At 47.5% G+C, this 23232-nt stretch overlaps 1 protein-coding gene across 4 annotated transcripts in view; it reads right to left on the bottom strand.

The window, feature by feature from the left end:
- Nucleotides 1-23232, bottom strand: part of mms22l (MMS22-like, DNA repair protein) — a 94929-nt gene that overhangs the window by 21559 nt on the left and 50138 nt on the right. For all 4 annotated transcript variants that reach the window (XM_084336909.1, XM_084336910.1, XM_084336911.1 and 1 more), the window contains exons 16-20: nucleotides 19975-20156; nucleotides 16832-16982; nucleotides 5085-5224; nucleotides 3564-3706; nucleotides 1831-1987 (exon numbers count right to left, since the gene is read on the bottom strand). In XM_084336909.1, the coding sequence (XP_084193035.1) occupies nucleotides 1831-1987; nucleotides 3564-3706; nucleotides 5085-5224; nucleotides 16832-16982; nucleotides 19975-20156 (773 nt within the window). The remainder of the gene's footprint in view (nucleotides 1-1830; nucleotides 1988-3563; nucleotides 3707-5084; nucleotides 5225-16831; nucleotides 16983-19974; nucleotides 20157-23232) is intronic.

Here is a 23232-nt window from a genome sequence, read left to right on the forward strand (position 1 = left end):
GCATTAACGTTATTATAGTTAGTTACACGTTCAATTACATCAGCATAGTATTTACCCGAAGATAGCAAGCAAGCCGTGCATAGCTCGGTTACATTCCGTTGCTCATTCCGTACCCAACTACACATTCTGCAATCTGTTAATAAAGTTTTCAACCAGACAAATGTATAGAAAGGCTTTGTTTTATTATAACATTTGTTGCAGTAAAATCATTGTGTCTCATTTGGCCATCCTGTGGAGCGCGCTGGTCGGCGGGCACTGCCGGGCAGCTAACTTATTAGCTTGTTGTGGTTCTGAGTTTGACTCGCATTCTCACAAGCAGATCAATGGCGGCATGCCCCGAAGTAGAAAAATGAATATTCGCTTGGTGGTAAGCAGGAGGTGGGTGCTAGCGGTGTGGCGTAATTGGCCGAATCGACTGTCAATCAAAATGGTTCCATTGCATTGGTTGAAAGCTCTGGTTGAGAGAATAGTATCCCGCTGCAGGCCGCCAGAATGGTTCCATTGCATTGGTTGAAAGCTCTGGTTGAGAAAATAGTATCCCTCTGCAGGCCGCCAGACGATACTGGGAGAGGGATCAGTGATACCATAAACATATTTCTTGATGTTTCCTTTTTTAAGTAAGTAAAGAGGCCTACAAATACAAACACACATACAAATATACAGTAGTTTCATTAAAAAAATTAAAAAAAAATTAAAAAAAAAAATTAAAAAAAAAATTAAAAAAAAATTAAAATACTTATTTTTTGCCACAATTATCGGTATCGGTATCGGTATCGGCCGATTGTGTTAGTTGAACAATCGGTATCGGTATCGGTGGCCAATTTTCATATCGGTGCACCCCAACCCTCCGGTACTCGAGGAGGCAGCCGTCGCATCTTTTCACCTGCACAGCGCGATTTCTCAGCGGCGGGGGTCTGCGTGGGAGGGACACGCCGCCCCCGTCGCTTCCTGATTCTGCTGCGCAGGCGCACCAACCGACCTGTAGGAGTCGCTGTCCACAACGTCCGATCCCCACCCATCAGCTTTCCCACCCCTAACACTGCCAATTGTGTTAGTATGAACGACCAGCCAAGCTGATAGCAATGCGGAGAGCTGGGCTCGAACCCAGCGTCTCCTGCATTGGTGGCGAGCGCCTTGCCCACTACACCACCTACCACTTTGTTTAAATTTTTTGTTTTTGTGTGACGTGTGGGTTGGAGTTGAATGGGGATAAGAGAGGTCCAAACAAATTCACAGTATGAGACATATGAGCTGTAGGTCCTATTGGTTCTGACTTACCCACAGCCCAGTAGGCTAGCTGTAGGCCCTCCTGGTTCTGACATACCCACAGCCCAGTAGGCTAGCTGTAGGCCCTCCTCGTTCTGACATATCCACAGCCCAGTAGGCTAGCTGTAGGTCTTATTGGTTCTGACCTATCCACAGCCCAGTAGGCTAGCTGTAGGTCTTATTGGTTCTGACCTACCCACAGCCCAGTAGGCTAGCTGTATGTCCTATTGGTTCTGACCTACCCACAGCCCAGTAGGCTAGCTGTAGGCCCTCCTGGTTCTGACCTACCCACAGCCCAGTAGGCTAGCTGTAGGCCCTCCTGGTTCTGACCTACCCACAGCCCAGTAGGCTAGCTGAAGGTCCTATTGGTTCTGACCTACCCACAGCCCAGTAGGCTAGCTGTATGTCCTATTGGTTCTGACCTACCCACAGCCCAGTAGGCTAGCTGTAGGCCCTCCTGGTTCTGACCTACCCACAGCCCAGTAGGCTAGCTGTAGGCCCTCCTGGTTCTGACCTACCCACAGCCCAGTAGGCTAGCTGAAGGCCCTCCTGGTTCTGACCTACCCACAGCCCAGTAGGCTAGCTGAAGGCCCTCCTGGTTCTTGTTGACCAGGTATGGTTTGATGTGTTTCAGGACGTCACCAATGTAGTCCAGAGCTCTGACCCCCATGGCTGACCGCTCAGACAACACCTGGAGCCCACAGTAGACACAACCCACAGACTGGAGAGGGGGACAGAGAGAGAAAGAGGGGGAGGGGGAGAGAGAGAGAAACATATGAGAGAAAGCAGATAACGTTGAGAAGACATTCCTTTATTTGACACAATTTGCATGTAAATGCGAGCCAGCGTTTTAGTGTTTGAAGTAGATACGTTCTGTAAGTGGGACGTCCCTGAACTAGATATGACTCTGAGATTGATATGCGCAGAATCTACCAGACGTAGCACACATACTCCTATAAGAAACAAGGAATGAATTTGACTTAAAAGGGGCAGTTCACCCAAAATAACATTTGAATAAATGTCCCTCTTACCCGGAGTGCTATCCATCCAGATAGTTTTAGTGATTCGCCTAGTTTTGGAGATATCTGCTGTAGATATATCTGCCATAGAGATATCCCAGAGATACTGTATCTCAGCCCTACTAAATCGTTGTTATGGCAATCCACGCCAACATCATTACGCCTTGCCGTCCATTAACCCCATGTAAACGTAGTTGTAGTTTGTAGAGCTAAACCTATATTCTATATTATAGCTATGGGTCTAATAATGGCGTCGATTGTCAGTGAGTTGCTTCCAGTCAACGTGCAAAAAACAGATTATTTTTTCATCCGTACATTTCCGCTTTATACCGTTTTGAATATGAATATAGTTTGGGTGCTTCTGAGTAATTCCAGGAAAAAGACGCAATAATAGCGTTTTTGTGTAATTCACTTATCACGTTGTCATTTTTCGCCTGATTATCGAATCTTCCTGAAATCAACGCTAGATTATCGTTATTATCCTTCCTCATGCAAGAATGAAATGTGGTTTAGACCGGGGCCGGTTATAGCTAAGTAAGTCCACTAACATGTTGGATAATCTAGTTGATGTTCATTGTATTGGACTGCAGGGTAAGGGGATGGATGACACAGTATCACAACTAAACTAATTTTAGATTAACATCAGGAGCCAAACTAGAGACATCTGCAGGACAGGAGGTGAACTAGAGACATCTGCAGGTAAACTAGAGACATCTGCAGGACAGGAGGTAAACTAGAGACATCTGCAGGACAGGAGGTGAACTAGAGACATCTGCAGGACAGGAGGTAAACTAGAGACATCTGCAGGACAGGATGTAAACTAGAGACATCTGCAGGACAGGAGGTAAACTAGAGACATCTGCAGGACAGGAGGTAAACTAGAGACATCTGCAGGACAGGAGGTAAACTAGAGACATCTGCAGGACAGGAGGTAAACTAGAGACATCTGCAGGACAGGAGGTAAACTAGAGACATCTGCAGGTAAACTAGAGACATCTGCAGGACAGGAGGTAAACTAGAGATTTCTGCAGGATGAGAGGCGTGATATAAATTTAGCATTTAGAAAAATAAATGCACACATCCACTGAAAAAAGGCACATTAATTATTTATGATCAATTCTCAAATTAAACGATTCAATATCTATGTTTTTTACCTGATATTTTTAAAAAACATTATATATATATATCACAATGTCAACAAACCCCACAATAAGAAAACACAGATACACAACAGATCTTCAGTCTAAATTCCCCTCAACAAGCGGCTAAGGAGCAGACCTTGATGAAGAGCTCCAGGGCGGGGCGGGGCTCTAGCCTGGTGGCGGGGGGCTGGAGGCCTGCTCTCTGCAGCAGAGAGTCCACCTCAGGTAGCTTGAGGACCAGCCTGGTCAGCTCACACAGCTGCTCCTCCAGAGCCCGACCTGACAGCAACACAGAGGGGAAAACACACAGCCTTGTGTCCATAATATACAAGACTCGTACCCCCCATAATCTGCATCTTTGTTTTACACTATTTCTTTTTCTCATATCTTTAGATTCAGATGCAATTTTATTGTCTATATTTATGTCTTTCTTCTATTACCCTGCTCATCTCCCATTCCCCGTGTTTCTATGACGCCCCGAAATAAAGGAATATCTTATCTTATATATCATCTTCTTCTGCATATTTTTTTATTGGAGAGTGAACAGTAATATTAATAATACCTGTTCTACTGCAGATCACAGTGCAGACACGTGTATTATTGGAGAGTGAACAGTAGGGGTGTAAAGGTACACGTATCCAAACCACTCAGTATGGCTGTGTAGTAGTACCGAACTAATAGAACGGTATGTTAACCACTAACAACCGCCCACCGGGGGCTGTTTTTTTTCACAATCTAATATAATAATTATTTTATTTTCTATTCAACAAATCGATTATTAATTTCAATATAGAATATTTGTTGACAGCCCTACAAGTACAATTAGTTACTGCACACTACATCACCCCTGAGTGGACCATGGAAAGCCAAACTTACCCCCACTGTACCGAAAACCCCTACCGAACCTTGACTTCAAAACCGAGGTACGTACCGAACCGTGGTTTTTGTGTACCGTTACACCCCTAGGCCTAGTGAACAGTAATAATACCTGTTCTACTGTCAGATCACAGTGCACTGCAGACACGTGTATTATTGGAGAGTGAACAGTAATAATACCTGTTCTACTCAAGTCTGCCTCAACCAGGAACACTAGAGGTGCGGCAAGGTATTTTTGACCAGGCCGTCTTTTCATACAGAGCATCCCACCAATGGAACTCAATTCCTCAAACAATTAGAGTGTCCACATCATACCATTCATTCAAGTGCAGGGTTAGGGAATGGCTCATTGAAAACCAGCACTGTCAACACTGAGGTGTCTGTGTGTGTATGTGTGTGGATATGGTGCGTCTGTCTATGTCTGGGTCTCTTAATATGTCATGATGTGCTCTGTCCTTGTGTCCATGACTGTATTGTGACCTGTATCCCTATCGTATGTCTATGTGCTTTTGTTGTGTTTTTATTCGAATGTTATTTATCTTGATTTTATTCTGTTTTTATTGCTAACCCTTTTTTCACACAGGATTTTATCCTGTACCTTCTGGCAGGGGGACTGCCAATGGAAATTAGCCTTTTGGCTAAAATTGGGTGCATTTACATTTGTAAAATGTTTTATTAATGTACACTGTCCCCCTTGAACAAATAAAGTAAACCTAACCTAACCTACTGTCAGATCACAGTGCAGACACGTGTAGTATTGGAGAGTGAACAGTAATAATACCTGTTCTACTGTCAGATCCATCAGAGTTCTTGTGAAGGTGCTGCTGTAGAACACACCGGAACCAGGCTCTCACCGACAGGGCCTGCCCCGAACCCGAGACAGCCCCTCCAGAACCAGCACTCACTGAGAACACCAGCTCACTGGGGAGGAGAAGGAATAGTGGAATTAGACAGGGGGGGGGGGGGGGGGGGGTTGTAACAAGGGATGCACTGATACCGATACTGGATATTGATCAGAGGATTTCCCCAATACTAAAATCTGAGAAGAATTGTCTCAAAGCAAAATTACCTGATTTGCTGCCTTTTTTGACAGGTTAACTCTCTCTCTCGAAGATTTTTTTTTATAGCTCAATAATCTTTGTACAATGACCCAAAAATGACAGTCCAAGTCTATGCGGTTCATTAAAAGTAATGGATCGGATCGGTAATCAGTAACGGCTGATACCCAAAGCCCAGGTATCAGTATCAGTATCAGTTTCGTATCGGGACTGAAAAGGTTGGACCGGTGCCTCCCTAGATGCAACCAAACAGTTCTATATCGTATTAGCTTCCGCTCAGCGTCATCTGCACATATCTCACTTCGTGCATATGCACTGAATAAAAACTCACAAATGCACCTTTACATACCAACATCCGTCTGGCCACACCCCATCCGCTACCTACATAAGCAGGTGTGTGGCCACACACTCGCCTCCTTCTTCACTTTCACCACAAGAGAGTGCCTGTATACCAATCACTTAACAAGGCTATTTAGCTGAAGAAAGTTGAGTTACGTGTTTACATTGTTTCTTGCTTTTTTCTTTCTCTCATACTTTTACAAAGAAAAAAGCTAAGTCATAATGTTTACCTCGGGGGGTCGCGCTAGCAACGTTACCCTTCACCAGCGGTTCTTCATTTCCTCCTCTGCCGTGCGTCTTGGAGCGGGGTTGACGCCACTGTCGTGGACGGCATCTGCGCCCGGTAGGCGTCCGGTGGATAGCTTGCCTCTCCAAGGAGCTGGTGCATCAGCGCCGTATCCTGTGAGATGGCCTGGTTCCTGCTCTGGTTCCTTTGCCGCCGGAGAGTCGTCCGCTGTTGGGCAGCCGGCTCCTCTGGTGGCGGAGGATTTGAGACGCAAGCTTTTTGCGTCTGCTCGCTCCCGTCGTAAGATGGTGGCTTGCAGACGCGAACGGCCTGGTTTTGGGGAGTTGCTGGAGCCGGATGAGGATGCGTCTGCTTCTCCGTGGCCGATGGAAACTGAGGACTACATGGTAGAGGCAGATGGGTTCTTGTTCGACGCCCCGGTGGAGACATGTCCGCCTCCCGTTCAGGATGAACTGGCAGGGGGTGATATGTCTCCTTGGGGTCCCTCGTACGCTGATGTTGGGTTAGAACCTCCGACTCAGCGGCGGGATGCCCTGCTATCAGCCACATCGGAATGTGGCTCTGCGATGTCCAGTAGTCTGCCGCATGTGAGGGACGCGGGCTTGGTGGGGGAAAGTATGCAGGGGGAACTGCGTGCTTTGTTCCCCGAGCTCATGGCGGCGGCGGCAGTCGCAAACGGCGTGCCGCTGCCGCAGCCACTGCCTGTTCCTGTCCCCATTTATGGCAACGTCGTCCTGTGAGGGAGACGGGCGTTGTCTGCCCATTTTCCCCCTCAATGGAGGCCTACGTCCGTCAGGGATAGGTGGTCTCCCACATCACGGGCCTCACTCCCGCCTACGTGCGAGTCACGAGGGTGGTGGGTTTGGTAGAAGGTATGAAGGAGGGGGTGCCTCGGCTTGATAGGCCGATGGCAGCTCTCCTTTGTCCTGAGGTGGTGTGGGAGCCTTTACGGAAGCCGGTTCCCCACGGAAATCGGCGAGGCGGTTGGCTTACTGGAGTGACCAGTCATTCATCACCGCGACTCAATCCCTGGTTGCCACGTCTAACATCGCGCAGCTAGCGAGGTTCATGTCCGGGATAATGACGGGCGGTACGGAGCTGACCGAAGTACAACGTGATCAGCTCGCCCAGGCGGCCGGAGCCATCCTGCATCTGATCCAGCTGCAGGCCGTCGCCGCTGGGAAAGTACGCGCCCTGGCCACTCTAGCCCAGCGCCACCTTTGGCTGGAGCAGGCGCGTGTGCCGGAGAGGAAGAGGACACCACTTCTGATGGCACCCCTCTCCGATGTTGGGCTCTTCGGGTCGGCGTTGCAGCTGATGACCTCAACCTGCAGGGAAATGCAGGAGGAGCGGTCCGTGCTCCAGCCTCATTTCCCCCCGCCCGATGTCGCCGGTGGAGTCAGGCGGAAGGCTCGTCGTCGGGGATCCGCGGCCGAAGCCACCGCCGCCGCCGCTACCACTGCTGGCCCTTCGGCGAAGAAGGCCAGGAGGAGAGAGGGCGCCTCGGCCACTGCAGCCGGCCCATCCACGCTCGGAGGTGACGGTAGGGATCGTCGAGACCAGCCTCCAGTCCTTTACCGTCCCTCCGGGGCTTCCCGGGGTGGCAAACCCCGAGCGGCTCGTGGCAGGCGTCGCTAGGAGTGACTTTTCCCCCTATTGTTTTCCCCCTGTTCCCTTGCCGGCCCAACATATGATTTGTCAAATAAAGCGTCCCTCCTAAAAGGGACTGTATTTTGTTACAAACGGTGTGTTTATTCACTACATATGATGGGGATACGATGTGTGAACCTTCGCTAGTGTGGGTTTGATTATAGTCTTGTTTGGTCGCTACATTGCATGTTGCTTAAGCAAGGCCTGCAGCTTACACTCGGTCGAAAGGGTTTTTTCTTCCTCGACCTGAAGACTTAGGTTCTTCATATAAAGGTAGAGGTTAGTTGTGTGTTATGTTGCTTAAATGGTGATATTGAGCCACAACACTGTTGTGTTGGTCTGCAGTAATGCTCGTGTGTGTAAGGGTACCGCAGTCTTTTAGGCCGCTCTCTCTCTCTATCAAATCTTCTGTGTTCTTGCAACATAAACACGGGTGTCGTGTTCACACATATAAAACTTTGGCCTTGTTATAAACCCTGTTCACAGACTCGTCTGTGGCTAGCGTGCATTGAGTTAGCTTATCGCTGTTCATTAGCATACTGGCTACTTAAGGTATCATATGGCTATTTGTTGTTGTCGTATTCGAGGGTTGGGCTTGCGAGGGGGTACCGGATAAACCCCTCCTTCCCTCTTCTGATTGGTCAGGGGGTTTTTGACCCTCTTTTCATTCGGTCCGGCCAAGCTGTTAGGCAGCTTGGCATGGGGGGGGGGGGGGGGGGGGAGGGTTTCCCTGACTCCGCACCTATCACGGGCAGTTGAGTCATGGGATTCCCCCCGTCATAGAATACGTCACTGGGCACGTTTCTATTGGACGACGGCTTCCGTGAGTTTTTTACAGACCCATGTGTGGTTCTCTGTTATTGTCAAGTTGTCGGGGCAGAGCGTAGGAACTTGGTGTTCTGCTACGCTCGATGTATGTGTAACTTGAGTCTGTTGGTCACATGGCTCAATGTTACCGTGACTTTTCAATTCATGGCTCACGTGGGAAGTCTCTCTGAGGATTCCCGTCTCCTCCCTGTGGTGAGGTTGGCGGGGTGTAAAAATTAAGAAAAAAAAATCCCTCAGCCGCGTCACATGGGATTCATGTCAATCTGTGTTTTTTCTTTCTTTTTTAATAAAAAGAGGAAAGGAAATGAAGCACGCCGGCTTCTTGTCGTTCTCCCAGGCGACTTGGAGGAACAATGTCTGGTGTCTTGTTAGACTATCCATTGATGTGTTTGGGTCTCGATGCGTACATAGTGCTGGCTCGGGGTGTTTCTGATAAGAATCACGCATGAGGCTGGTACGCCTTGGTTGCTTGTTATTAAAACAGCGTTTTTATAGGGCAACTGGGATGGAGTTTTCTCTTCCGAGCGCCAGTTTACTAGGTCTCGACGAATTCTCGTTCATATCTGCGGGATGTTAACGGAATAGATCAAAGCATAGGTAGAGGGGTCTCACGCCCTTGGGGTGGGCCACTGAGTGCGGTACGAATAGGACCGTCTGGGTGGCGCCCTCTATAATGTTTTAGATCGACACGCGTACCTACCCCCTCTCCTGGAGTGGGGATGTCGGCGTGATTAGGGCACGGGACTGGTTCTGGTCACGCTGGTCCAGGTCAGTTAACCCGTTGTCCGCCGGGGACGCAGATCTTCTGTTCTGGTACCCTGAGGGACTTGTGCTTTTTTCAGGGGGAAAAATGCCGGGTCGGCCCGGGTGTCACAGGGTTGGGCGTTATGGAGACCCTTTTGTTGGGTACATGTTGTACCCTGTGCTGTCATGAAGGGGATGGTTCTCCATTCTTTTCGCCCCTCTCTTACGCATGGCTGAGAGGGGGCTGTTGGGGTGGTCTTATAGACCTCCTCTGGCATCCCTGTGTGCATCTCGGTCCACCGGGCCCGGTCCGAAGTTGTTTTTCGTCGACCTGTAGGCCTGGGATAACCCTTTTTTGAAAACTGAAACACTTGTACTGCGGTATAGCCAGTGTATACCCGCAGGTGTGTTTGAGTTTTTTCTTGAGGGGTTATAGGAACAACCACTGCATGTGGAACCAAGAGGGTGGTTGATTCCCTGGTGTGTTGGAGCGAAGTCAACTCCCGGGTTACCCGGTTGAGTGTGCCCCTGCACGTTCATGACGTCTGCCAATCGTGTCAGCCTTCTCTGCCTCGGCCCCTCTGGAGCATCGGTTTTTTTTTGGTGGAGGCTTTGTCATGGTGCTCAACAATGCCAGCATACGCCCCTTCCGCCGGGGTGCTGTTTTCAGTTGACCCCTTTGGCGCCTGTCTCGTCCGCAGTGCTCCAGGCTCGGGTCAAGTGCCTGCTGCCTGGATTGAGGGATCGACCTCTTCTGGAGGTCGTCTCCCCGGTGCGCTGCCTGCTCCTGCTGTAGTGTAGCCTCTTGAGTGCTTCGAGTTACAGCCATGCTGACTGCCTGAGTGTGCCAGGGTCAGTGTGCCAGGCGGCGTGCTAGTGGGGGGAAGGGCCTGCTCTTGGATGGGCCCTGTCTGAATACGCTGGCGATGTGGGGGGCGGTGTCACTAGTGACCGCCTGGTGAGGTCTTGATGCTGTGGCGTCATTGGCCTCTCTGGGCCCCCTTTTTCCGGGGGGATCCAGTCCCTTCTGGGTCTGGGTCTTCCTTCGCGCTCCGCTGCTACGGCCTTGCCACGGGGTTGAGCTTGCTCTTGACCCCGTGATTTTGGGGGCGGTAACGCGGCTTGTTCCTTCCGTTCGTTCCCTGGTGGCATGCGGGTTGTGCGTGTGCATAGTCGTGGGGTCACACCACGGTCTGCTCACCCTGTGCGTTGAGTTGCTCGAGTTCCTCTTCGCACGGTCGGATCAGTCTCCCTCCCGTCCTCCAATAGGGAGGGTATCCCTCCATTAGGGAGGGTCGGGGGGCTCGGTCCTCACCGGTTCTGATGGTTATGGGGGGCCTCAGTGGGGTACATTTGTCGAGCTTCAGCTCCCGCTCAGCTCCCGTTGTGCAGTTGACGCTGAGCGGAAGCTAATACGATATAGAACGATAGGTTATGAATATAACCGTAGGTCTATGAGTATTAGTGACGCTCAGCGTCTAGACGCCACTGCGGCCTTTGATTTTGCCTTGTGGTGAAAGATTGTGAAGGAGGCGAGTGTGTGGCCACACACCTGCTTATGTAGGTAGCGGATGGGGTGTGGCCAGACGGATGTTGGTATGTAAAGGTGCATTTGTGAGTTTTTATTCAGTGCATATGTACAAAGTGAGATATGTGCAGATGACGCTGAGCGTCACTAATACTCATAGAACTACGGTTATATTCATAACCTATCGTTATTGTTCCCCTCAGTCGTAACTACACTGTAATGTGAAAAGGCTACTGGGTTTATTGGCTTTACAGTATAGTAGGTAGCTTAGGTTTTATTGAGGGACGTGTTGTGGTTCATTTTAAGAGAGGGAGAGGTTAAATTCAGTCTATGTCAGAGGTTAAATTCAGTCTATGTCTGATAGGTTAAATGCAGTCTGTCTGATAGGTTAAATGCAGTCTATGTCCGATAGGTTCAATGCAGTCTATGTCTGATAGGTTCAATGCAGTCTATGTCTGATGGGAGTTGAATTGAAAACTGAAAACCAACTCAATAAAACATGTCCAGAGACACAACGCCCTTAGCAACATGATTATGATTGGCGCATTGTTTAACCAGTAGGTTGGTATTATTCTAGAAGGAGGGACACATCTATAAACATAGAAAAGAGCATTAGTGAAGTGGAGATTCAATCAGTCCGGCTGTCTCAGGCTCATCTGTTGTGGAACTTTTTGTGGAGCACAAATAAACCTTGCAACAGATTGAAAAGTTCTTTCCTCAAAAGAACCTCAGAAGACCTGGGCCCTCATTCATCAACGTGACGTAGAAAATGTTCTATTTCCATACTTAAGCACAGAATTTAGAATGTGTGCACGCACAAAAAAAACGGGATTCATCACACGTGCGTACACAGGTCCTACGCACACCTGTCATGATAAATATCACCTTGGTCCTACGCCGAGGCTCGTGCACACTTTCACGTATTTGCATACCAGAACCGCCCCGATTAACCATATACGGTAATGGAACACCCCCATGAAATGTGGAAAAGTGGACTAACCCAAGCGAACTCTGAGAGACTTCACTGAGAGCGAGATTGATCACCGAGGTCCAACCAATAACTTGAACGTATAATCTTCGGTGCGCCGGGAGCCAAGGATGTTGACTGACCCAGTCCTGCTACAGAACCAGCACATTGACAGAAATAAATGACAAGAGATGACCCGACATTAAGCACTGTAATGACTGAAATTAAATCAATTTCAGCACGCCAACTCTGCGCTCTACAATGCCTATTGTGTGCGCTCGTCATGAGCCCGTGGTTCTGATCAGAGTCATTATGGCTTCAGTGGATAACCCTGATCTACATTGTGATGTTTTAGATACCCCAGTAATAACATTACAATTGAATTAAATACAATTAGGCCTGAATGAGACTCCGGCCACCGGCACATTATCAGCCAAAATGCGCGTTTATTGATGGAGCAAACTCTGAGAGATTGTTCACAGAGGCGCTGCCGAACCAAGATATAATATGATGTGTATAATATAATGTGTGTAGAGGCATATGATACAATCTATTTTGTTGTTGGTATTAGGTAGCCTATGAATTACATATAATAGCAGCCAGCCTACATTATGCAACAGTAACTTGCGCATATATAACACACAGCCCTGCGAAGCCTGCATACAGTAAACTAACTTGATCATTAATCTAGCTGTTGTATCTTTACGCTTATGAAAACATTAAATAATATGTATAAGCTATAGGCCGCCTATATTCTCAAATGGCTTAATGGCTATCCGAGTCCTCGATATCCTCGCGGACGGACCAGTATTTATATGATCATATCATATTCATATCATAGTTTACTCTTATCAGCCTACCAGCATGTAATATGTTCTTTGTTAGAACTCAACTCGTTATTATTTTGCGCATAGATTGCAGAAATACGGGAACGTTTTGATTTAGGCTTTGACATTGTAAAAAAATTTAAGTGAAATTCTGTAATATCACCCACACGATATATGCTCTGTGTCCAGAGGATGTATGCTTTTCATTCATAAGACACATTTATTGCAAGGGTTTTGTATACACATACACTCAACAAATAACCTCTGTCTGTTCTCGTTGCAATGCGTTTTTATATCGTGGGTGTTCATATGACTTGTATTCTGCTTACAGCTTCGGGGTTCCACTTATTACGTTTAACAATGGCAAAGCCTTTTAAATATAATCAAAACGTTCCCGTATTTCTGCAATATATGCGCAAAATAATAACGAGTTGAGTTACGCAGAGCACAGTCAGTGCTTATTTCCGCGTTGTGAAAATATTCTACCACCGGCGCCACCTACGCATGGTCCGACCTGTGCTTAAATATACGCACAAAGTCAAGCACAAGTTCAAATAGATAAATCCCACACTTTGCTTAGGAATGGTCGTACGCACGGCTTAAGCACATATCTGTGCGTACGTCAGGTTGATACATGAGGGCCCAGGAGCCTAAGTCAGATACTTTGATTCTGATCAGAGTTTGAATATTTTTGTTACAACGATGAGAGATCACAAAATGTAACATAACATCATCTTTTGTTTGGAAAAGGTCCTCCTGGGTGAGATGAGCACATACTTACAGAGCAGGGCTTGTTTACAATATGGGTGTATGGACCCAAAATGAGCCACGCCCCTACTGCTGACGGGTTCCTACAGTCAGCTAAATTAAGCATTTATCACACGTTTCTAAACTATGATACTGAAGTTCCTCTAAACTAACTGCATGATTGAATTGTAAATTAGAAAACAGCCTTGTGGTTTTATATCTTGATTTGATTTGAATTGATTTGAAATCTTTATTTCGAACATGCAATGAATACAAACAAACAATAACAAAAGCAAAACACAACTCAATCTACATGTTCGAAAAGGAGTAGGAAGAAGTATACACTTATTTAATCCTACCCCTTTTCCACTACTCAAAATGAGTGTACTATTTTAAAACATAAAAAAAAAAAAAAAAAAATATATATATTATATATATATATATGCAAAACAAAAAAACAAAAACTATATATGTAAAACATGAAAGAAATAAAATAAAAATGTAAACACCCGTGAATATCAAGTCCCTTCCTCATCCCTGTACCTTGTGAACATAATTTCCTTATACATCAGTTTAAATTGTCTCATGTTTGGACATTTCTTTAGCACCACATTTAGACTGTTCCACAGTTTCACTCCACATATCGAGATGCAGTGTCTTCTCATGGTAGTACGTACATTTAGCACTTTTAAATTGTGTATCTAGATGTTTGCTTGTGTTTGTCAGCTTCAACCAAGTCCCTGGATGTAAGGTCTATGGAGATGTGTGCTAACGTGGCTCGTGCGAACACACCAGATGTTGCTGAGGAGGCCTTCTGCTGTGTCTCCCTATAGAGCCTCAGGGAGATCCAGGGAGTGGACCCAGGAACAGGCTCAGTTGAATGGGTTTTTCCATAGGCATATTTAAAGAAAACAATATTTTAAAAATGTTAGCTTGGAATGCAAACCATTTGAATCCCAAGGTGGTTGTACTCACCTAGCAGGCTGTTAAAGAATATTACAAGGGTTGTATTTTATATGGTGATTCTGAATGTTAAAGAGGCACTGATTTCTAACTTTAATCCTATGGTTCTGTTGTGTTGTGATAATCAGACATGTAACTCACCAAGGTCAGTGAGTCTGCTCTGTAGTTCACTAGAGGTCTGCTCTCCTGTCTGTCTGTAGTTCACTAGAGGTCTGCTCTCCTCTCTGTCTGTAGTTCACTAGAGGTCTGCTCTCCTCTCTGTCTGTAGTTCACTAGAGGTCTGCTCTCCTCTCTGTCTGTAGTTCACTAGAGGTCTGCTCTCCTCTCTGTCTGTAGTTCACTAGAGGTCTGCTCTCCTCTGTTTGTAGTTCACTAGAGGTCTGCTCTCCTCTCTGTCTGTAGTTCACTAGAGGTCTGCTCTCCTCTGTCTGTAGTTCACTAGAGGTCTGCTCTCCTCTCTGTCTGTAGTTCACTAGAGGTCTGCTCTCCTCTGTCTGTAGTTCACTAGAGGTCTGCTCTCCTCTCTGTCTGTAGTTCACTAGAGGTCTGCTCTCCTCTCTGTCTGTAGTTCACTAGAGGTCTGCTCTCCTCTCTGTCTGTAGTTCACTAGAGGTCTGTTCTCCTCTCTGTCTGTAGTTCACTAGAGGTCTGTTCTCCTCTCTGTCTGTAGTTCATTAGAGGTCTGCTCTCCTCTCTTGTCTGTAGTTCACTAGAGGTCTGCTCTCCTCTCTGTCTGTAGTTCACTAGAGGTCTGTTCTCCTCTCTGTCTGTAGTTCACTAGAGGTCTGTTCTCCTCTCTGTCTGTAGTTCACTAGAGGTCTGTTCTCCTCTCTGTCTGTAGTTCACTAGAGGTCTGCTCTCTGTCTGTAGTTCACTAGAGGTCTGCTCTCCTCTCTGTCTGTAGTTCATTAGAGGTCTGCTCTCCTCTCTTGTCTGTAGTTCACTAGAGGTCTCCTCTCCTCTCTGTCTGTAGTTCACTAGAGGTCTGCTCTCCTCTCTGTCTGTAGTTCACTAGAGGTCTCCTCTCTGTCTGTAGTTCACTAGAGGTCTGCTCTCCTCTGTCTGTAGTTCACTAGAGGTCTGCTCTCCTCTCTGGCTGCAGTTCACTAGAGGTCTGCTCTCCTCTCTGTCTGTAGTTCACTAGAGGTCTGCTCTCCTCTCTGTCTGTAGTTCACTAGAGGTCTGCTCTCCTCTCTGTCTGTAGTTCACTAGAGGTCTGCTCTCCTCTCTGTCTGTAGTTCACTAGAGGTCTGCTCTCCTCTCTGTCTGTAGTTCACTAGAGGTCTGCTCTCCTCTCTGTCTGTAGTTCACTAGAGGTCTGCTCTCCTCTTGGCTGCAGTTCACTAGAGGTCTGCTCTCCTCTCTGTGATGTCACCCGGAGGAATTTATCTGGGTGATGATGTGGCTGAGCTATCGAGAGTTACATGTCAGACTCACGACAGAACGATAAGATTAAGGTTGAAAACTGTCCCTTACATATAGCATTTCATTTGAATGTATTATCAACATTCAAATTCCTAGCCTAAATACAAACATGGTCATTTTCAATGACAGCCTGCTTGATGAGCATAACCACCTTGGGATTCAAATGGTTTGCATTTCAAACTAACATTTAAAGGTGCTATAGATAACATTCAGCCACTAGATGTCACACTAGAGCACCAGCATGACATTTATCCAAGCAGGTGCATTCCACATGGGGAAATAGGAAGTAGGGAGGAGATACATGCACACAACATGTAAACAACAACATTCATTTTGGACCCACAAACCTTTTTTAAATGATAAAATCATTAATCAATGATCTTTTGGGGGGAAACACAACACTTCTGTGGATGTATTGTTTTCCCCCCCCAATGATTACTCTACATAAGAATGTTATCTAAAGCACCTTTAAGTATATAGTTACTCGGATCATTGTCTGAACATAATCCTGCTTTTCATGTGGTGCAGGTTGTTTATGGAATATACATTTAGTCATTTAGCTGACGCTTTTATCCTAAGTGACTAAGTGACACTTAGGTGACAAGTTCTGTACAACGAGTCAGCAGGAAAGGTACAACTCTGGCAGCTCTGCAAGGGTAAGTGATATTGTTTTACACTCTTGAGTGCATAGTAGAATAGACATATTAGCATAATAGGTAGTAATATAGGCACATTAGATTACGCTGAATTTCCCTCGGGATCAATAAAGTACTTCTATTATATTCTTAGTAGCAAAGTGCATACTAGTAAAAGACAACACAAAGGTTACTTTTTTATTAAAAAAAAAATCAGATATTGATTGAAGCAGTGTGTTTTTTTAAGAATATTCAGACAGTAATTGCTATGCTGTCCGTTGTGGTTTTGTAGAGAGGAGCCAGATCCTAAAATCTAGGCACGTACTTATTTCTTAGTTCTTAATCTTTTTAAATGATTTCTCTACATAAAATGTTTATCTATAGCACCTTTCATTTGTATATATATATTTATTATTATTATTTGAATATGTCTATGTCAAAACCCCATTCAACTGAAGCCGTTCCTGGGCCCCCCCCCTGGAGGTCCCCGACACGCTCTATAGGACAGGAACAGCCAGATGTTTCCTGGAGCCTGTGTTGCACTGTGGGCCGGTGCAGACTGAGAGCTACCTGTTCTGGAGCAGGTGTGGGAGGTAGCGGGTCACCAGCACCGGGTGGAGCATGTCGTCCCAGCCGAAGCACTGCATGATGGACTGGACCGGGCTGGGCTGGAGGTCCTGGGGGGCGGAGCTCGGCAGGTCAAAAGCCAACAGAGTGAAGCCTGTGGGGGATGAAGTTGACGCGTTGCAGAGAGGGTGCGAGATGGCAAACAAGACTACTGTCTAAAATGGCACTAGGGAGGGGACATCAGGTCTACATGATATTATAATGAGTTTCCACTTGGTATTATTATAAATCATAAATGCGCATTAGGGGGAGGGAATATCCATTGCCAAGTATACAGAACCTGAACTAGGGCTTGAATTATAAGATGAGGTCGCAGCCCCAATGTTCTCATGGAAGAAGTTTAGCACTGAGAGACGGTGGTAATGGGATACAGGATACAGCTACTTTTAACCTTTCATACTTGTTTTATAATTCTAGGGTTTGGACCTACATAACACCCTCTCTCTCTCCCTAACATCTCCTACCATCACCCTCTCTCTCTCTCTCCATATCATCTCCTACCATCACTCTCTCTCTATCATCTCCTACCATCACCCTATCTCTCTCATCTCCTACCATCACCCTCTCTCTCTCCCTAACATCTCCTACCATCACCCTCTCTCTCTCATCTCCTACCATCACCCTCTCTCTCTCATCTCCTACCATCACCATCTCTCTCTCCCTAACATCTCCTACCATCACCCTCTCTCTCTCATCTCCTACCATCACCCTCTCTCTCTCATCTCCTATCATCACCCTCTCTCTCTCCATAACATCTCCTACCATCACCCTCTCTCTCTCTCTCATCTCCTACCATCACCCTATCTCTCTCATCTCCTACCATCACCCTCTCTCTCTCCCTAACATCTCCTACCATCACTCTCTCTCTATCATCTCCTACCATCACCCTCTCTCTCTCATCTCCTACCATCACCCTCTCTCTCTCATCTCCTACCATCACCCTCTCTCTCTCCCTAACATCTCCTACCATCACTCTCTCTCTATCATCTCCTACCATCACCCTATCTCTCTCATCTCCTACCATCACCCTCTCTCTCTCCCTAACATCTCCTACCATCACCCTCTCTCTCTCATCTCCTACCATCACCCTCTCTCTCTCATCTCCTACCATCACCCTCTCTCTCTCCCTAACATCTCCTACCATCACCCTCTCTCTCTCATCTCCTACCATCACCCTCTCTCTCTCCCTAACATCTCCTACCATCACCCTCTCTCTCTCCCTAACATCTCCTACCATCACCCTCTCTCTCTCCCTAACATCTCCTACCATCACTCTCTCTCTCTCATCTCCTACCATCACCCTCTCTCTCTCTCTCTCTCATCTCCTACCATCACCCTCTCTCTCTCTCTCATCTCCTACCATCACCCTCTCTCTCTCATCTCCTACCATCACCCTCTCTCTCCCTAACATCTCCTACCATCACCCCCTCTCTCTCTCTCATCTCCTACCATCACCCTATCTCTCTCATCTCCTACCATCACCCTCTCTCTCTCCCTAACATCTCCTACCATCACTCTCTATCATCTCCTACCATCACCCTCTCTCTCTCTTCTCCTACCATCACCCTCTCTCTCTCATCTCCTACCATCACCCTATCTCTCTCATCTCCTACCATCACCCTCTCTCTCTCCCTAACATCTCCTACCATCACCCTCTCTCTCTCCATAACATCTCCTACCATCACCCTCTCTCTCTCCATCATCTCCTACCATCACCCTCTCCCTAACATCTCCTATCATCACCCTCTCTCTCTCCATAACATCTCCTACCATCACCCTCTCTCTCTCCATCATCTCCTACCATCACCCTCTCTCTCTCATCTCCTACCATCACCCACTCTCTCTCTCATCTCCTACCATCACCATCTCTCTCTCTCATCTCCTACCATCACCCACTCTCTCTCTCATCTCCTACCATCACCATCTCTCTCTCTCATCTCCTACCATCACCCTCTATCATCTCCTACCATCACCCACTCTCTCTCTCATCTCCTACCATCACCCGCTCTCTCTCATCTCCTACCATCACCCTCTCTCCCTGACATCTCCTACCATCACCATCTCTCTCTCTCATCTCCTACCATCACCCACTCTCTCTCTCATCTCCTACCATCACCATCTCTCTCTCTCATCTCCTACCATCACCCACTCTCTCTCTCATCTCCTACCATCACCATCTCTCTCTCTCATCTCCTACCATCACCCTCTATCATCTCCTACCATCACCCACTCTCTCTCTCATCTCCTACCATCACCCGCTCTCTCTCATCTCCTACCATCACCCACTCTCTCTCTCATCTCCTACCATCACCCACTCTCTCTCTGACATCTCCTACCATCGCCCGCTCTCTCTCTCCCCGTCTCCTACCATCACCCTCTCTCTCCCTGACATCTCCTACCATCACCCTCTCTCTCTCTCCCCGTCTCCTACCATCACCCTCTCTCCCTGACATCTCCTACCATCACCCTCTCTCTCTCTGACATCTCCTACCATCGCCCGCTCTCTCTCTCCCCGTCTCCTACCATCACCCTCTCTCTCTCCCCGTCTCCTACCATCACCCTCTCTCTCCCTGACATCTCCTACCACCACTAGGGGTGGGATTCTCTGGCCACCTCACGATTCCATTACAATTCAGAGGGCTATGATGCAGCTCTGATGCCATGATGAAACCATTCCCATGCGTTTTCATTTAACTATCAGCGGGAAATGGCCACCTGTGCGCAACATTGTAGTGTATGGAACATGGTTAGTCTGTATTAATCGATACGCCGATTCGCTCGCTGTGTGAACAAACACTGCGAACAATGACCTGCCTGTGTTCAGACGTGAGGGCAGGCTGTAATTATGCAGACTGAGGACGAGGGAGCTGGGAGGGTGAACTCTGCACGGAATCATTTCAATGTTTGCGTTCGGACACAAAGCCCCTCCGAGTAACGTGTGGTTAAGACCAGGAGTCCAGTGCCTGTCTGAGAGGGGCTTCACTCTAGCCCTCTCTGTTCTTCACCCCCCTTCCTCCCCTCTACAACCATCACCCACTCCCCTCCCCTCCCTCCCTCCCTCCCTCCCTCCCTCCCTCCCTCCTGACCTGCAGCAGCGTCGGCCAGCTGCGTAGGGGGCGTCTGGGAGAGACGCAGGCTGCGGAGGAAGGGGAAGAAGTGGGCCCACAGAGCCGCTGCCACCGCCAGGTGGCGCTCTTTCCCCACACTGGCGGCAGGGGGAGCCCAGGCAGAGGGGGGGCCAGACTGGACGCTGCGATGATGGACCCTCCTGGAAGAAGGGAAACACAAATGTAGGCACAATGGGAAGTACACACACACACACACACATATACTGTATATACACACACATATATATATACACACACATATACTGTATATATACACACACATATCTATATACACACATATATATATATATATATATATACACACACACACACACACACACACATCGGTGTGTGTTAATAAAGGTGATTTGATTTTTGATATACTGTATATATACACAGACACACGTGTATATATATATATATATTAGAGGTGGGCATAGATAATTTTTTTAAATCTAGATTAATCTATCTGCAATCCTGGATTTAATCTAGATTAATCTAGATTAAAATGGCGCAAAAAAAAAAAAAAAAACCTGCCGACGGCATTCAAAATATGTGTGTTCTACCCAAATAATGACCAGAAGTAAGTCCTTACTTTTTCTTTCCTCCTTATGTTTCTCAGGCCAGGTGGCCCATTACACCATGAGCCCATCTCCCGTTTCCAAAATGCATTACAGACTGTTTGAAAAAGCTGTTTTGCTATGATAATTGGTAATGAAATATCAAAATAATGTTCAATAAGATGTACTTGTGTTTAATAAGTTGTTTTATTCAGAAGTTAACACAAATAAATAATATTACCAGTACAGTACAGTATCTAGCACACTCTCAGGAGCAAAACAAAAAGAAGCATTTCAAACTTGAACTATGTGACATGTCTTGACTCAATCAGTCCAATCTCTATGTCCCCCTTCTTCCACCAGTCACTCAGGCAGACCAGCTTGTTTTATGTAGCGGTGTCTACTTATAGTGCCTATAATATTTTTCCCGTTGGGTGCCAGACAGGGCCAAACCCTGCCAATGCAAATCAACTGCTCCAGTGGAGTTGCTCAGTGGCCAATGGTGTCAACTGTGGTTGTACTGGGCAGCTCCCAGGTGTGAATGGAACTGTGTGAATGTGAAGCAGGGCGTTCCTGAAAAAGATCATCTGTGCTCAGTGAACCTACCCTGGGTAAATAAAGGTTTATAAAAAAAAAAAAAAAAAAAATTAGATTAACTGCGTCAATTATATTATCGCGCGATACTAGTATCGCGTTAACGCAGCACGTTAACGCCGTTAACGGCCCAGCTCTAATATATATACACACACACATACAGTATATATACACACACACATATATATATATATGAACACAAACACATATATATATACACACAAACAAGAGAAAGAGAGATACTGATTCACTTAACTCCCAACACAACACCTCCCTCCCCTGTACACCACCATACACCCAACCGCTAACTTTCTCAAATCCCTTCTTCCTTCTCCTCTTCTACTGTTTTCTCTCTTTTCTCTCTTGGGGGATTAGCAGGTGCGGCGGTGCGATGCGAGGGAGGCAGAGGAGAGGATAGGAGAGAGGAGTGGTTGAGAGAGGTTGAGAAAGGAGAGGAGAAGAGGGGAGAGGAGTGGTTGAGTGAGAGGTTGAGAAAGGAGAGGAGAAGAGGGGAGAGGAGTGGTTGAGTGAGGTTGAGAAAGGAGAGAAGAGGGGAGAGGAGTGGTTGAGTGAGAGGATGAGAAAGGAGAGGACAGATGAGGAGAGGAGAGGAGTGGAGAGAAGAGAGGTGAGAAGAGAACAGTGGTTGAGAGAGGAGAGAGGAGAGGAGAGATGAGTGGAGAAGAGAGGAGAGGAGGAGGAGAGAGGAGTGGTTGAGAGGAGAGGATGAGAGAGGAGGAGAGAAGAGAGGAGTGGTTGAGAGGTGAGGATGAGAGAGGGGGGAGGGGTGGTTGAGGGGAGAGGTTGAGAGGAGAGATGAGGAGAGGAGTGAGAGGAGGAGAGGAGAGAGGAGTGGTTGAGAGGAGATGATGAGAGGAGATATGAAGAGGGGAGAGGAGAGGATGAGAGAGGAGAGGATGAGAGAGAAGAGGAGAGGGGAGTGGTTAAGAGGAGAGGATGAGAGAGGATGGGTTGAGAGGAGAGGATGAGAGAGGAGAGGAGAGAGGCGGGGTTGAGAGGAGAGGATGAGAGAGGATGGGTTTAGAGGACAGAGGAGAGGATAAGAGAGGAGAGAATAGAAGAGAGGAGAGAGGAGTGATTGAGAGAGGAGGAGAGAGGAGGGGTTGAGAGGACAGATGAGAGGAGAAGAGAGAGAGAAGAGAAGAGGGGTTGAGAGGACAGAGGAGATTAGAAGAGAGAAGAGAGGAGAGGATGAGAGAGGAGGGGTTGAGAGGAGAGGATGAGAGAGGAGAGGAGAAAGGAGGGGTTGAGGAGAGGATGAGAGAGGAGGGGTTGAACTTGAGAGGAGAGAATAGAAGAGAGGAGAGAGGAGTGGTTAAGAGGAGAGGATGAGAGAGGAGAGGAGAGAGAAGGGGTTGATAGGAGAGGATGAGAGAGGAGGGGTTGAGAGGAGAGGATGAGAGAGGAGGGGTTGAGAGGAGAGGATGAGAGAGGAGGGGTTGAGAGGAGAGGATGAGAGAGGAGGGGTTGAGAGGACAGAGGAAAGGAGAAGAGAGGAGAGAGGAGGGGTTGAGATGACAGAGGAGAGGAGAAGAGAGGAGAGAAGAGAGGAGGCTTGCTGAGCCCCTGTACACAGACCAGGCTTTGGGCTCCCGTGGCTCATGGCGGGGCCCCGGTCCCAGCCGCCCCAGCAGCCCCACAGCGCCTGGCATTAGCCCAGATAAGAAGCTGTAGAAGCTGTAATCTCATTTAGACTGGAGATGATCCCTGTGTCCCCCCTCACTCGCCTGGAAGGGGGGGGGGGGGGGGGGGCGCTGGGGAGGGAGAGAGGGATGGAAGATAGAAGGTTGGAAGAGAGGGTGGGGGGGCAATGTTACCACCCCACCCCCCTCTCACCATCCCTTCACCCCACTCTGCTTGTCACACACACACACACACACACACACACGCACTTCGCCAGCGCCTTCCAGCAAGGTTGCATCTAATCCAGAGAGAGCTGAGACAATCGATTAGTCTGAATTCATTAGCCTCGTTACTACGGCGGAATGGGCCTTTCACACCCATCAACCCTCATTGTACAAGACATCGTCAGAGACCCCACTTAATCCTCCCACTGCAGTGT

Source organism: Notolepis coatsorum (assembly GCF_963971535.1).
Source record: "Notolepis coatsorum genome assembly, chromosome: 19".
Classification (NCBI taxonomy): domain Eukaryota; kingdom Metazoa; phylum Chordata; class Actinopteri; order Aulopiformes; family Paralepididae; genus Notolepis; species Notolepis coatsorum.